The following is a 16,717-nucleotide window of genomic DNA, read 5'->3' as shown; positions in this document are numbered from 1 at the left end:
CATATTTAGTTTATAAAACAACCTTGGCAGAAACTTGCAAGGAGTATTAATGACCATTTCTTGTATTGGTGGGGACACCTGTAATTTTTTGAGTTACTGGAATTGTAGATCAATAGGTCACAAAGATTTTAATTTTCATTCTCTTGGTAAGACAGAATTAAATTGTCACCAAAACTGTCTTTTAAGTTTATATGTAGGTTAAGATATAGTTTCTTGATACCCCAAAAGACATTTGATCTATTTAATCAAACCATATCCAATAAATATATTATTTAACCAAAAAAAATGCTTTTGATTATTTGAAAGCATATGTCATTTTTTATGTATATAGAAATCAAATTATAAACTTCAATAATGTCTTCCTTACATCATTGTCTCCACAATAATCTCAATAATTTAATCACTTACATCATTTCAAATTTGAAATTTACAAAGTGTTTGACTATAAATTTCCTTCTTTTTTTTTTTTTCTTTTTTTTTTTTTTTTTGTCGCTTTCTTTATTCCCTGTTAAAGGGAAAATTCAAAAGTTTTTAAAAAATAAAATTGAAGAGTTATTTTTATCTCCAAAAAATAAAAGACCCAAGACAGCTAAATATTATTACTCCGCAAACCACACATAACATATCTAATCTTCCTTCTCTCTTCAATTTCTTCTCCTTCCTTTCTCTCCTCCTTTCCATATACTCCTCATACCTTTTCTTTCCTTTCACTTCCCTCCCCCTTATATTTCCCCTTTTACCCTCAAATCCCCTGTCTAGAATTACCAAAATATCCTTCCCATTCAAATGCATTCCATCCATATCCTCCACCTGTAAACACACTTCGCTCACGTGCATCTCCCCTCCCTTGGTCCCACCGCACGTGACCATAATCTCACAATGCGACAACTCCCAACCCGACCCTTTTTGACCGCCCGATAAAATTGAACCAAACCGGATTTGGATTTCTCCACTTAGCCAGTGACGCTGTACGCTCACCGCCTTGTAAGTCGATAAGTTCATCGCCCGAAGTCCAATCGGGTCGATCAAGACCCAGCTCAGCATAAAATCCTCTTCCAATTCTTGACACGTGTTATCAGTATCTGGGTACGGTATTCGGGTCGGAACCATATCTTTCGGGTCAAGTATGTCAACCCTAAACGGTGAGCACATGAACCACCCGCTCTCCGTCTCAGTTTCCACAACTTTACTGAAAACGAACTCGTTGCGATGGTAAATATCAACGGCCGAGATTAACTCTGATGAACGGCAGTGATCATGGTTTGTGGTGGTGGTGATGTCGGGGTCGGGATTAGTGAAGGAATTAGAGAAGAAGGAGCGGGGGCCGTGAGGAGCGAAGGTGGAGATGAGTTGCTGTATACGTGGCGTGTCGGTGGAGGGCCACGTGGAATGGCAAATGTTTGTCCAGAGGGATTGTTTAGAGGTGAGGGAAGAGAGTTGGGAGGAGACGCAGGCGGCCGAGGCCAGAGTAGGGCCGTCTAAACGTGTTAAGATATGAGTTTCCAAGATGTCTGAATGGACGGCGGAGAGTGAACCATTGACGACGGAGGATGATGGTGGTGGTGCTTCAACGGAGGAAGCCATGTTGGGCTGACGGAGTCTTAACCTTTTGATGAGTTTTGACTTTGATTCAAAATGGTTTGGAGTCGGAAGTTTATATAGGAGTTGGAGTGAAAGAGGAGAGAGTTTATATGAAATGACGGTTTTGTAAATGACTTTTTGTTTGAAGTTAATTACAATCCTGTCATTCCCTTTTGTTCTTGTAAATTTGGTAGGAACCAATTAATTAACATTTATTATTTTTATACTATAATAAATAAATAAAAAATAATTAATTTGCTTAACAGTATAAAACTATTTAAAATATGTTTTTGTTATTAAAATCGAATCCAAATAGTATGATATAAATTTTATAATAATATGAATAATTTAAATTTGTTGGTAGGAAGAAGGTGAGTTGATTGTTATAACATGAAAGTTGAAACAAAGCCCAAAGGTGGTAGCTTATTCACAAAAAAAGGAGCTTGTGGCATTCTGGTAAATTTCAAACATTACATTAGCCTTAATGAAAAAAAAAAATTTAATAATCCATGGCATTTTGGTAATTATAAGAGTAACCAGGTTGGATTTAGGTAATTTTGAACGTTGATATAGTCCAAGGGACAAAGTAGAAACTACGTAGCGCTTGCTTTTATTTAAAATATTTGTGGTTTGAATAATTTAATACAATAATTATCATCATCTAAATATTTTAATCGCAATGCTATTTAAAAATAATTCATGGATTATGATTGATTTAATAGTATATATTTACATTCTGTCTATATAAACAATAAATAAACCGGTGATGGGTTTACATCATTGTTCCAATATTAAATATATCTTAGAGTTAAATTAATATATCAATGCTTGGCTGAAAGTGGACGGATAATTTCAAATTTGGTATCACAAATTAGATGGATATTATAATTTTATTTTTAGTAAGCGAATTAGTTGTCTAATTAGCAGTTGAGTGCCCGTGGATACAAATTGTCAAGCTTCTAAATTGGATTTTTTTCTGGCAGTATTTTCTGTAGAAACTTTATTATTAATTAATATTCAACTTGGTGGATCGTGCATGTACTAAACCATTACGTATTCAACACGGTTCAAGATCATATAAATATAATCCCTTTAATTTTAGAGGTTTTATATAAATTTTAATTAACTAGATTCATATTTATTTGTATTAGTTTCTTAGATCAATCTAGATTTTAAAAAATCATATGTTATACAAACAAGTTGTTTCTGTAGTTTTCCTAAATAAAAACTTGAACTCTTCATTAATAAAAGATAATCATTGTATGAGTTAACAGAATTTTGTGTAAAGTCCAAAAAAATAAATTAGTATTTATTAACGAGAGTTCGATCAGATTCTATCAAGTCTTGCAATAATTATCTTTTGAGTAAACGACTTTTTCACACCCAAGGTTTGCCTTAATCACATTTTCCACCCAAAAAATTTCAAAATACCACTTTTTCACCCAAAGTATATTCCGTTACTACCAAAAACTGATTCCGACAACGAAAATTCTCTCCGCCACCACCATTTGAACCTTTGGTATCCCCTCTACAAAATCCCTCTCATTGCGATACTTGATTTCTCGTCGAATTCTGGCCACCGTAAAGTTAGGTTTTCCCGTTTGCAGCAGATTTCCATCGGTCACCATCATTCAATCCACCGGCCTCCATTCTACAAAACCTCTCTTACCTTAACTCCTAGAAACTCACCGAACATCAGCTGAGAAAGTGAAGTGTATTTTGAGTATTAACGAAATATAAACTTTGGGTGAGAAAGTGGTGTTTTGAAAAAAAAAAAATTGGGTTGAAAAATGTCATTAAGGCAAACCTTGGGTGGGCAAAATCGTTTACTCTTATCTTTTACTAGGAGGACATCAAGTTATGCACTTATGAGTTTTCAACAATATAAATTTAGTATTTATTCAACAATTTTCTCATTATTAATTAGATATATTTAAAAGAAAGTTAATAAATTAGATTTAAACCATCATAATCATGCTAATATAAATTAGTATAATATAACTTGAAGAAGCTTTAGCATAATACAGACAGCTATAGATTCCCAAAGAATGTGTTATTTATACATAAAATAACAAATTGACTAATTGATCCAAAATTATGTATCACAACACTTGCTGTTGCCGGCTTTGAAGTAAGTAGATAATTAATTGTAATTTTGGGACAATTAATTGTAATTAGGAGTCACTTGTGGAAAATGACTCAAATGCATGGGCATCCAAAAAGGGTATCAGAAATAGTCAATTATATTAATTCATAATTAAGCTAATTAAGATACTTAATCAGACCATTAAAAATGATGCTTAAATGACTTTTCATATATGCATGGACTACATTTCACTGGTGGTCCGTGTTAATATTAAAATAAAATTTCATTTGATGTAAGTGATATTGATGTTTAGCTAATTTTCAATTTCAAGGATTAGGGCTTTGATGTTAACATAAATATTTGTTTAAATGAAGCAACTACCAAAATATATTAACAATAATATTCTTTTTCAAAGTTCATATCTCCCATGATGTAATCCAAAGTATTAATTAAAATTAATTTCACATTTTATATCATTTGCCATACTAAATAATTAAGGTGTTTAAAATCTAAACACGCCAATATATTCAATCAAATTAGATTAAGTAATACCCCACACATAAACACTTGATTAAAATTAAATTAGATAGATTGAAATGGGTTTATTTGATTTTAATATAGAATTGGATTGAATTGAATTTTAAGCAATGAATTAAATTAAGAGTAAACGACTTTTCCCACCCAAGGTTTGTCTTATGACACTTTCCCACATAAAAAGTTTCAAAATACTACTTTTCCTCTCAAAGTTTATATTCTATTAATACCCAAAATACACTATACTTTCTCAGTTAGCGTTCAGCAAGTTATCAAGAGCCAAAGAAAGAAGGGTTTCGTAAAGTGGAAGTTGGTGGATAGAATAGTGGTAATCGATTGAATATTCGCCGCTGAAATCAGATAAAAACAAAAAAACCCTACCTTTGTGGTGGTCGTCAATTGGCGAGAAATCATGTGTCAGAGTGAGGGGGTTTTATAGAGAGGAGATCAAAGATTCAAATGGTGGTGATTGAGAGAAATTTTGCCTAACTTTGGATAGTAATAGAATATTAACTTTGGGTGGAAAAGTGCCATTAAGGCAAACGTTAGTGGGAAAATGTCGTCTACTCTTTAATTAATGGATTAACATAAATTGGGATGTGTGAGTTGACCAAATTAAAACGAGTAATTAAGCTGTCATTTATTAGAATTACACCTAATTAATAGTTGCATTGTTGAATCCAGGCATTTTTTTAAGTGTAACTGACCAATTATAGCTGTAGCTCAACTGGTTTTGCATTGTGTCAAAATAATTTAAAATATTTCTTTGGGGCAGCTAGAATCGTCTGACAAAATATATATCTATTTGTTACTAAAAAAATCTAATCTAGAGTTAAATTTTTGTTTAGAGATTTGGAGTTTTCTACCTAATTTAGATTTAGAATCTTCTTTTTTAATATTTATTTTCAATCTTATAACAATTTATAGTTTAATATACAGCATTAATTTATAATATAGAATTATAATACTTTATAAAATTTGTATTGGCTCGATAAATTTACTAAAACAATATAATCAAGAAATAGACAGACAAAAAAAAAAAAATTAATTTATAAAATTTATCTTCAAGTGTCTCAATTGTTGTTCATGAGACACTTGAAAAAGCACATTGTTTTTATTGTAAATAACCAAAAATATTTAGTTTCAAATACTAATTAAGAGGAAGGTAAAAGGTCAACTACAATCGATGAACTTTAGTTTTCACATTTTAATAATTTTGGTGATTGATGCATTTATAATTCTTGATTTTAATTGTGTTTTGAGTTACTCATTTAATTAAAGTTTTACACATGCAAGCAATATAGATTATTCATCCTCTTCAAGTTATAATTCTTTCATTAATTAATCATAATTTCATAAAACTGATTTATGATTACCTTAAAAAAAAAGCATTACATATGTAATTAATATATATAATTAAATAATTTTTTTGACAACTACAGTTTACAAAGAAACTGAATCCCAACCACATCCCGCCTCCTAAAAGCTCCGTCACAAGGAAGATTCGAACCTAGGAGGTTGCCACGGCTAGATCAACTTCCTCTCACTAGGCCAATGATTTTTTTTTTTTTCCCATTAATACACACACACAAATAAAAAAAGGTTTTCATTTTGTTTTTCAATTAATATATTTATCTCCGAGTTATAATTCAGAATATTAATTAATTGTATTAAACCGATGATGATAACTTGAAAAACTTTAGACAAAATAGGATAATATCTATTTATCAAAGTACACATATTTTTTTTTTAAAATTATTTTTCTCATTAATTCTGAAAAATGACTTTCATTGTATTTTTCAAATAAGTATTAATATATGTATTTAGGGGTGATATTATGAGGATATAATGTTTTTAATATTTTATTATCGAAGCGGATGAGTTTAATACTAATAGATCTCAAAATCATGTACATGAAATAAACCCTTGATAGACTATTATCTTTTGATTGATAAATGTATCCCTTTATTGATACAAATGAAACTTGTGTTTTTTTCTTTATTTATTTTCAAAAAAAAAAAAAAAATATCCTTCAATTAATAATAACCCTAAAAAAAATCATTGTTTAGACGAGGAACTTTCAAAATGCAAATCCTTTCATGAATTTCAAGAGTAGTCATGATGGTGGGACTAATTAATTTTATTACTATAAGGAGGTTATAATTTAATAGATGTGTAGTTAAAAAAATTTCTTATTTCATAATTCATGTTTTGGTAGTACAATATTAGGATTTCAATTCATATTTTAATAATATTATGGTTTCAATTCAACGCTTCAATTGCCTACTTTTGAAACGGATAGAAGATTGTGCTTTGAAACCAACAAAGATAACTGTTTTTCATGGAATTGTAAAGCCATAGACAATTGCCAATCGTTTTAAGCATTACAAAATTAAGACCCTCGATGTCGATGAATTACAAGTTACAAATGAAGTGAATGAGGAGAATCAAAGAGTCATTATAGAATTGAGTGATCAGATTCGACAACTTCACTACACTAATCGAATGAATATTAATGTCTTCCTTAATCATCCAAATGAGTAACAAGTCATGTATGCTTTAATAAAAGAAGAAATAATTTCTACAATTAAACTAGAAGAGAAAGGAAATAATTATGAGGATGATAGTGTGGAAATACAAAAAGTTTCATGTCAAGAAGCTCTAAACATGCTTGAGAAGTTAGAAATGTTTTGGCTTTAACAAGAAAATGTTCATGCTAGCGAGTAATGTACCCGCAAGTTAAAAGATATGGTAACAACTCTAAAGCATAAATTATTATCCCAAACAACTTCAGATAAATATTTTATTTCATCTTAAACCTTGAATGTAACATACCATATTTTTTTTTTTAGGTTGCAATATATAGATAATTATTACTATGTGGAGGCAACTTTCTTTAAGACGGAAATTAGAAAAATTATAACTTATTACAATGTGGAATTTATTCTTATTTATAACTATCCCAAATTGAGAATATAATTTTTTATGACTATGTAGAGTTTATTCATATATAGAGTATCACTATAGAGAGGTTTTACTGTATAAAGCATTCAGATTTTTAAATTTTAAAAGAAATTTTAGCCTTTTATTATCTATATTGTAATAAAAAAAAAAAAAAAAAGAGTTAATGACATTAATCTCCATAAGGTATGATAAAATAATAAAAATCTCTTCGAGATTTCCAAAATAACACAAATTCTTTAGTCATTAAGTTTTAAGTATTAAAAAAAAAGACAATAAGAAGACAATTTGGTAATACTTACTAAATCATAACAGCGTAAATGTTAACGACATACTAACAGTTTATTAACAGCAAATAAAATTTTGTTATTCTAGAAACTCTGGAAAAATATTTGTTACTATATTATACATTATGTGAGTCTATATATATATATATAATGTTTTTGAGTTTCAATAATTTCATAAAATTCAGAATATAAACTTGAGAAATATAACATTATTCAAAAATTTTAAATTGAAAGTTCTTGACACAACATAAAGTGTGCTGGTATTATTTAATTCACATTTTTTTTTTCTATAATTTAACCTAAGACAACTTTATATCTCTGTTGGCTACTGGCTGTGTATTGATTATTGTGAAAAAATAACAAAAGCCTTTTAATACAATTTTGTGGAGTAAAAAACCTAATTCCAAAAAAATATGATAATCACAATAATATACAATAATGTTTTTTTTTTTTCCTTTTTTTTTCATGACATATAATTATAACACTTATTATACGAAATATTATAAAAATATGAAACATGCTAGTACAAACTAAGATTTTATTTTAGTAATGTTATCGAAATTCTATATATAATAATTTAGTGTTCTCTCATAATTAAAAGGATTTACATGTATGATTGGGATATATAAAAGAAGGTTCGGTAATACCACCTTTTTGATACAAAATATAACATAATTTTTTAGCGATTAAATTAAGAACTTTGGGTGGTTGAGAACTTGAGATTCAATAAAACTTGTATAATTAGTACACATTGGAAATACCATAATTAAGATGTAATCTCAAATATTTAAATACTTTAGTCTAATAGCTAAAAAATTGTGTCAAAACTTATTTAAAAGAAAGAAGGGCTCCCGATCCAAACCCATATTTAATATTTTACCATTACTCATTATTTATTTATTTTGTAGTTATTTAACTTAAGCCTTCTGGATTTTACATTTATTTTTATGTTCGTTTGATTTTTTTCCTAACCTGCCCTCTTGTTTCTTTTGGACAATAAAAGGTCAATTGTGCTGCACCTAATATTTTTGATGTTTTGCTTTTTGTCAATATAAATTTGCTTCTACTTACTGACTTTACTTTCAGTGAGAGCAAATAGTGGTTCTAGCAGGCTATATTGTGACATGGGCTGAAAAGGGCGGCGCATATTAGAAATAATAGGGTTAAAAAAATATTATTGTAGACTATTCTTTATCATTCTTTGACTATTAGGTTTGTCAGTGTTTTTTAAACAGCACTTTCACTTAAATATATATTCATAAATAAAATTAAGAATGTGATTTTTAAGCAAAGCCTAAATGGTATTTTTTAAATAAAAAGCACACTGAATACCTTTTTTATCTTAAAAGTTTTATTTTTTTAATTAAATATTATTCATGATATGAGTCAAGTTCTCGTGCTTTGAAATAAGATTAAAGTTTCTACAACTTATTTATCTTTAATTCAATAGTTTAATGCTGATATTTAATGTTAACTTTTGACTTCAATCTTTATTTATTGGATTTAAAGAAAATAGATTAAGGGTGCTGTTGGTGGGAGGTTATCCTCGTTACACTAATAATGTCATCTTATATTATTGACATTACCATGGTTCCGTTTGGTTCACAATTTTGTGTTTTTGGAAAAAGTTTTTTGAAAAAAGTTAAAAAAAAAAAAATTGAATTAGGTGGGTATTATGGCGTAGGATTTATAAATTAACAAAATACCCCTCTATATTTATTTTTTTACAAAACACCCCCTATAATAAAACATTAAAAGTTAACAAAAACACCCCCAACCCATCCTCAAATACGGACAGCCTGCCACCACCGCCGGAGGGTGGCTGGAATCGCCGTATCGACGCATGACCGGCTGGATTTGCTTGTATCTGGCCGTATTTGCTCGTCAATGATGGCAAACAAACGGTCGTCGTTGATGGTCAACGACGACCGTTTGTTGGCCGTCGTTATCGACTGGTTACAGCCAAAGATCTGGTCGTTAACGACCATATCTTTGGCCTTAGATCTGGCCGAAAAAGGCTAGATCGTCGCACTACCAGCCAATTCAGTCGGTAGTGTGCCATCCTACCAGATTCCGGCCATTTTCCGGTAGTGGTAGCCGAATCTGGTAATGTGGTTGTTGGGGTATTTTTGTAATTTTTTAAAAATATTTAATTAAATTAATAAATTTGAGGGGTTTAAAAAAAGTTGAATAATATTGTGAGTTTTTGGGTATTTTACTGTTTAACTTTTTGGGAATATAAAGTAGTATTCCCAAAAACCACCAAACGAAGCCCTATTTTTGTTGTTCAATAATAAAAGATTTTGGTAATTTCCAATATTAATAGTAATCATGACAGGGCATATCCATCCTCTTTGACCTACCCTTATATATATATATATATATATATATATATATATATATATTATATATATATATAATATATATATATATTACTACGTATATTAGGCTCCCATAGAAAATTGTTATTAATATATATATCCAAGTCTACTCTGAGATTTCCAGACCCACAAAAAACTTACTATTATTATACATATTCCAAGTTTACATCATATTAAAAGTTTAAAACTCTCTCCACTCTTCTTCTCCACGACTCCACCTGTTTTCTATGATTTTATCCCTAGAATTTTTTGCTCTTTCATCCTCTCTTTCTCTTTCTCATGTTATTCGCTCTTAAAACTTTTGAAGACTAAAATTATTGAAGCTTTCATATTCAAGGTGCTATAATTAGCTTCGTTTTCTGTTTTATCAAATTTAGATATGTGTATTGTTTATTTCAATTTAGTTTACTTTAGGGTTGAATTATGCTTGTTTTTTATTCTAATTTGAGGGAAACATACATGGATCTTGTGAGTTTATTTTGTGTTTTGTGTCTAAGAATCTTTCTGTTTTCCCAAATTAAAACCTTAACTATTTTAAAGGACGTTATTCTTCACCCTTCACCCATCACTTTTCTACATTTTAAACGTCACCGTTAAGTTGCTCAAAATTATTAAAGAAAAATGAGTTACTATCTATGCTAATACCAAGAAAGTTCCCTTTTATTTATTTATTTATTTTTTATTAATTTGTATTAAAAGTTAACGTAACGTTAACTTGATTTAAGTTTTGGTTGACTTTAGCTTAGGCTATGTCTGATGAAAGTCATGAAAATTTATATTATAATCTTTGGAAAACCCCCCCCCCCCCCCCCCCCCCCCCGGGGCCCAAAAAAATAATAATAATAAATAAGTAAAAGAAGGTTTCGCTCAAGGTTTACTAAACACATTTACTCAAAAATTTGCTTCTTATAGATTTATTCAAGTAAGAAAGCATTATGTTATTGCATTCTTTTCTTTCAGGTTCTTGACATTATATTATTTTCTTTGCTTAAGATTTGATGATTTTTTAAAGTTTTCACTAATTGTTTGGCATATAATGGCGGAGCCGAGGAAGCCCCCCTTGGGCAAAAATCATAGGTATGCCATGATCACGGTAGATTATATAGGTGGTAATCTAAATATTACCCCTTTCTTAGGTATTATAAAATTACTTGGTAATCTTAATTTTATTACAATTTTACTCCTAATTAATAAAAATTTTGTACAGTAATGCCCTTGTTCCGAAAACAATTTTATAAGAATATTCATGGATTGTTTTATCCTTATACACAAAATTTTTAGGACATTATTATCCTTGCACTTCCACCGAATTACCCATGACAGATGACCATATTTGGCCACCATTGCTGAACGTTGACAACCACGGTCGGAATAGCGCACGACTGGTCGATCATGCGTCGTTTAGGCCATTGCTGACAATGGTGGCCAGCGGCCGACAATGGCTTAGGTGGGTGAGGGTGATTTTGTTAAAATTTAAACTTTTATTGTGGCTGGGGTGTTTTAGCAAAATTTCAAATATAGGGGGTTAAAAAATAGTTCAAATAATAATAATAACAACATTTCTTGAATCAAAAACATCCTAAGGGTTAACAGTTTATGCTCCATTTGATTAAGTTATAAAATTTAAATCTATTAAATAAATATAAAATGTTTATAACCATTTGAAATGTTTTTTATATTAAAGTAGAGATAACAATAGACTACCTGAAGGGGGCGTTTGGATTATATAATGTTTTATTATATGGGTATATTATATTAACAGAAAGAAAGATTACTTTGAAGATTTCTGGGAATGTTTAGAAAATGTGTTTGTTTAGGAGGATAAATGGGTGAATATGTTATATAGATTACTAAATTGCCCTCATTTTTAAATATTAATTTAATAGTATTTTTTATTATTATTTTTTAAATCACTTCTTTTAACCTCCTACATTTGAAATTTTGCTAAAACACCCCAGTCATATAAAACTTGAATTTGTAGCAAAATCACCCCCACCCACCCCAAGCCATTGCCGGTAGCTAGCCACCACCGCTGGCTACTGCTGACAGTCGACGGAATGGTGCACGACTGGCCATATATGGCCAATCGTGTGTCGGTAAAGCCAAAAATGGCCATGGATCACAAATCCATAGCAAAAAACAACCAAATCTATGGCCATTTCACGACTAAAGATGTGGTTGTGAAACGATATTAGATTTGGCCGTGAAACGACCACATCTTTGGCCGTGTTTCATGGCCACATCTTTGGCCATGAAATGGCAGTTTTCTGGCTATGAATTTGTGATCTACCTGTACAGAAGGAGGGTTTGATCCCGTGAGGTTGAGGCCACTAGCGATCTGCTGCACCTGCACATGTAAAGAAACAAACGTGAAACGATGGAAAACACCGGGGTGGTGTTTGCCGTAGGCACCCCGATGCTCAAGTCAGCAAGGCTGAAAAAGGCTAATTTAGTGAGGACTAGAGAGTAGGGAGGTTACCAGAAGTCTAGTCGGGGACTGTGACTACGGCTATGATCTAAAGTTCTCAAGCAGGAACTCCGGGGTTTGAAGGTGTAGTGTAATCCCCTTATGAGAGGGCTGACCTCTGTTTAAATAGTGACTGTCTAGTCTCCCAATCCTGGTGGGATTGGGAGTTCTGTAGTAATTCACTTCCTCCATGGATATATCCTTTGCCCCTATTATCCTGGCACGAAAGGGAGTCCAAGTATGACTCTGACGCAGACCTTGGAGGAGTTGGGATTGTAGTGGACTGCTTTGTCAGTGTTTGAGTAGGAGTATGATCCGTAGGCAACCATGGGCTCTGAACTTGACCGTGGGCTTTGAACTTGACCGTGAACCTGAGAAATGTACTGGGATTGGGAGGCCTGGATCCAGATAGTTTGGGCCGACTGTACTTCATATCGCATGGGCCTTATCTGGGGAATTCTGGCTTGGGCCACGTCAGGACTGGGCCTAGGTTTTCCTATTTGTCAGAAGTGTTATCATATTTGGGCCGAGGATAATTTTTGGCCCTGACAGTTTGCCTCACACTCTCTGAGTTAAAGAGTGCTTAACTTAGCGAGCAGGCGTCACCTGAGGCATGTTCGGTCGGCCTTTGTGGTCGATAGATTAGCCACGTGGTCGTGCCCGCAATTGGGTCAGTTTTTTGGTATGATTGTTTGGTCGGATGGGGGGCGACTCGTGGTCGTGCTCGTGCTCGGTGCCCTTATCCGAGTCGGGGCGTTTGATCAATCCAATGGGATTCCGTTATCGGTGTTTGGGGCCGAACAGACTAACAATCCAACACACATGTACTGGCTCGGGGTGTCCGATCGGGTATAGAATGAAGGTCTACTGAAAGTCAATTCGCTCGGTTCGCATGGCCGAATGGGTGATTGAATGAGTCTAGAGCTGTGCTCAGCCGGTGTTGACAGCCGAGTGGGTTACATTAGTCCCTACTTGGTTACGACGCTTTTGGGATTGGTCGAGTCCGAGCCAGCCGTTTAGTGTAGTTGTTCGTTCGGTTGGGGTGACCGAGTGGTGAAGCTTACACTTAACTGAGGTGTTTTGGTGTGCTCCTGGGTATCTAAGGCGGGGTGGCTAGCTACGGTGATGTCAATCCCACTCGGTAGGGCAACCCGAACAAATGGTTGCACCCCGGGGATCGAGTGCGACTGGCCTGAACATCTTTTGACACGTGTACGATTGGGATACCTAAACTTGGGCGGGAAAATTAAAAACTCTCGACTTTCGATGTCCATTCGTGTGGTGACACATGTCACCTGACAGCTTTTACTAATAAAATGTCTGGGTTCGCGACTGTTCGTTTCATCGGCCATTTTTCTCTCCTCTTCGCGTTTTCCTTTTTCTTTGGAACTTAGGTTTTCGTCCCTGCTTCGAAGGATATTTCAAGATTGGGCCATTTTCACGGTAAAAATTCCTCCTCCTTTGCTTTTTCTGTTTTCTTCGTGTTTGTGCGCTGTTTTTTGGGGAGGTTGAGTGGTGTTTTGGGAAGATTTGGGCTTGTTTTTAGGGTAGTTTGATGCTGATTTAAGAGGCAAACAGGAAGGTTTTTTCTTTCGCTTTGGTGTAGACCTACTAGGCTTTGGTCAGATTTAGGGCGATTTGAGTTTTCGATGGGGCTATTTTGTGGCTTAATTTGGTTTTTCTGGAACATTGGGAGTGATTTGAGCAAAGGTGGCTGGATTTTGGAGCTTTGGAGTTTTCTTTGGGGTTTTGGAAAACGAAGGAAGACGAAAACGAGTTTTGGGGGGTCTAGGCTTGGCTCGTCTCGTCTCGGTTTGCCCGACTGAGTCAAGTAGGTAAGGTTTAGTTTACAATAGTTAAAAATTAGGAGAGGCAGGTCGCTCAGTTGTACCGACCTAGTGGTTGGGCAATTATAGGGAGAGCAAGGCTCATTAGATGCTTGGTCGTTTAGGACGAGCGAGTGGATACACGACTGTCATATTTTCCTGGAGTAGCTAGTAGTTTAGGGCGAGTGAAACTATGGAAAAAGTGAGGCTCTGAATTGGAGTCAGTTGGTTGGGGCAAGCGTGTGCTAGTTAGAGCTGAATCTGGGACCAGGTTGGTCGGTCGGTTGCGAGGATCGAATAGGATTCTAACTTAGGTTGTGAAAGTTAAGACGAGGTACGTTTACGGGGATAGGCTGATCAGTGCCGAAGGACGTGTGGTATGTTAAAAGGGGCTCTTACGGTGTTGCTCGGTCGATGGTGCAGGGTGAGTGGTGGTGTGACACTTAGGATTTTGGATTTTGGTTTGTAGGATCGAATCGGTTGGTCGAGTAGGGCGAATAGGTTGACATGTCAGATTCAGAGTCGGGTAGCTCGAGTGGGACTAGGGCAGATGTTGGGAATGAGTAAGAACGTGCCCCTACCACAGTGATGATGCCCGAGGGGGGCGTTTCAATTGGTGTACCGATCGGTGTTAGTGTAGCTGCCCCAAGGACAAGTACTGCTGGTCTGAGTGGTTCGATCGGGCATAAGGGAAGTGGGGAAGACTCCAAAGGAGCTGGTAGTTCATCTTCGTCCAGTAGTAGCTCTAAGGACGAGCCGAGTCAACTGGGCAGTGGGATTTTGAGTAGGGATTATCCGCCCATGCTTAAGGATAGCGACGTATGGCGGATCTGGACTATGTATCACATTCCGGGTTTGTTGAGATTCGAGCACCATGGTCGTATGAGCGGGTTGATTGAGAGGCAAAAGGCTGGATGAGTGTTTATGAGAAGTGGTTTCACGACGGGCTAAGGTTGCCTATTCCTCGCCTCGTTTGGGAGGTGCTGAACCACTTCATGATTGCCCCATCACAGATTATGCCGAACGGTTGGAGGTTGCTTATGGCTCTGGAGGATCTCTGTGTGCAGAACCAGGTGACGTTTGGGCTGCACGAGCTGCTGTACTCGTATTTTTTAAAGGAAAACGACAAAGAGAAGGGTCGATATCTGATCAACCTCAGGCATAATCGATCTCATCTGGTGACCAGCCTCCGGTCCAGTGACTAGAACTGGAAGGATCAGTACTTCTTTGTGAGGGGCCAGACTGTCTTTGGGGAGAGAGGTCAGGGCAATATTTCGAGTAGTTGGCGAGCCATTGGTGAGAACCTTGTCCTTTTTTGTACTTTGATTACTAAATCTTATTGTGTTTCTTCTTTATAGAGCTTGAGTACAATCGGGCCAGGCAGCGCGGAGACGGCTTGGATGTACAGACCCAGAAGGTGCTAGCCATTACGAAGGTGCAGAGGGATTGGCGAGTCATATTGGCGGAGGCCAACCTCAGGACCAGCCATTTCTGGGCCAGAGTAGAGGCAATTCAGTGAGGTATTCCCTTCCTTTTGTTAAAGTAGACTTGAGATGTGCTTCTAACTCGATACTGCAATCATACCACTGATGGTGAGTCCACGGTGAACCCATTAACCGCTGGAGAGTTTGCACTTGCAGAGAGATTGATGAAGAAGTTGATAGTCCCCAGTGTGAGCCAGTCCATCACCCGGTGTTGGGAAAAGAGGAAGAGGGAATCCTCGACTAGAGAGGACAAAAGAGTGGAGGATGTGGTGGCGACACCGCCGAGCCGTCAGCCTGCCACCAGAGCCAGGTCGTCCAAGATAGCGATCTTGGATGAAGAGACTGAGATGTTCACCTTCCATATTCTGGCTTCCGTGTCGACCTACTCTGACGCAGCTTCTATGAGCAAATTGGCTGACTCCTTCCTGTTCCCGGCAGACGAGACCCGTTTGAACCAGATGGGGGCAGTCGCGGCCGCTGACTAGGGGGTATCCTGTGTTTTTCAGGTAGGGTAGGAGTTTTATTTAATTTTGTTCATCACAGTTTGTACTGATGACAATGTTTTGTTGTGCAGGCATTCACGGGTAGTCTGCATCTGAGGAAGTCTGTAGTGACGCAAGAGAAGAGGATACAGGATGTGTCCAAGGCGAACACCAGTTTGCGCCAGAGGGAGGCGGCAGCCCAGAAGGCCGAGCAGGAAAGCCAACAGCGTCTGAAGGCGACCGAGGGTGAGTTGGAGAGGCTGAGGAGAGAGTTAGCCGAGAAGACTGTAAAGGTTAAGTCTCTCAAGGAGTAGTGCCTCACCATTGTTGAAGATGCCATTATTAGGGCCCGAGGGGAGCTCATGCTCAAGTATAAGGTCGAGAACACTTTCCACTGGAATCCGAATGAGGACATCCAACTCATGCAAGAGATGTTGGAGAAGGGGGCTGAGCATACGGAGGAGCAGATTGATGAGTTGGTGCTCAATTTTGCTAGCCGGTCGGGACCATCGGTTACTGGGGATGTGAACGACTAGGCTGCAGGGAAGGGTACTAGTGTTGGAGATGGGGTGACCAAGTCGGAGATGGGAAAGACAACTCGCATCGATGACACTTAGCTTTATTTCTG

General features: G+C 35.5%; 1 protein-coding gene across 1 annotated transcript; it reads right to left on the bottom strand.

Moving 5' to 3' along the window:
- Nucleotides 1-473: 473 nt before the first annotated feature.
- Nucleotides 474-1,702, bottom strand: LOC116124654 (probable F-box protein At2g36090). The gene has a single exon (XM_031410375.1). The coding sequence runs from the start codon at nucleotides 1,582-1,584 to the stop codon at nucleotides 559-561; it is 1,026 nt and encodes a 341-aa protein (XP_031266235.1). The 5' UTR covers nucleotides 1,585-1,702; the 3' UTR covers nucleotides 474-558.
- Nucleotides 1,703-16,717: the final 15,015 nt, after the last annotated feature.

Source organism: Pistacia vera, unplaced genomic scaffold, assembly GCF_008641045.1.
Source record: "Pistacia vera cultivar Batoury unplaced genomic scaffold, PisVer_v2 Contig154, whole genome shotgun sequence".
Classification (NCBI taxonomy): domain Eukaryota; kingdom Viridiplantae; phylum Streptophyta; class Magnoliopsida; order Sapindales; family Anacardiaceae; genus Pistacia; species Pistacia vera.
The sequence above is the reverse complement of the archived record's forward strand: the minus strand, read 5'-3'. Positions and strand labels throughout refer to the sequence as shown.

Excerpts from the sequence above, each read along its gene's own strand:
- LOC116124654 (XM_031410375.1), bottom strand. The coding sequence starts at position 1,584 with ATGGCTTCCTCCGTTGAAGCACCACCACCATCATCCTCCGTCGTCAAT.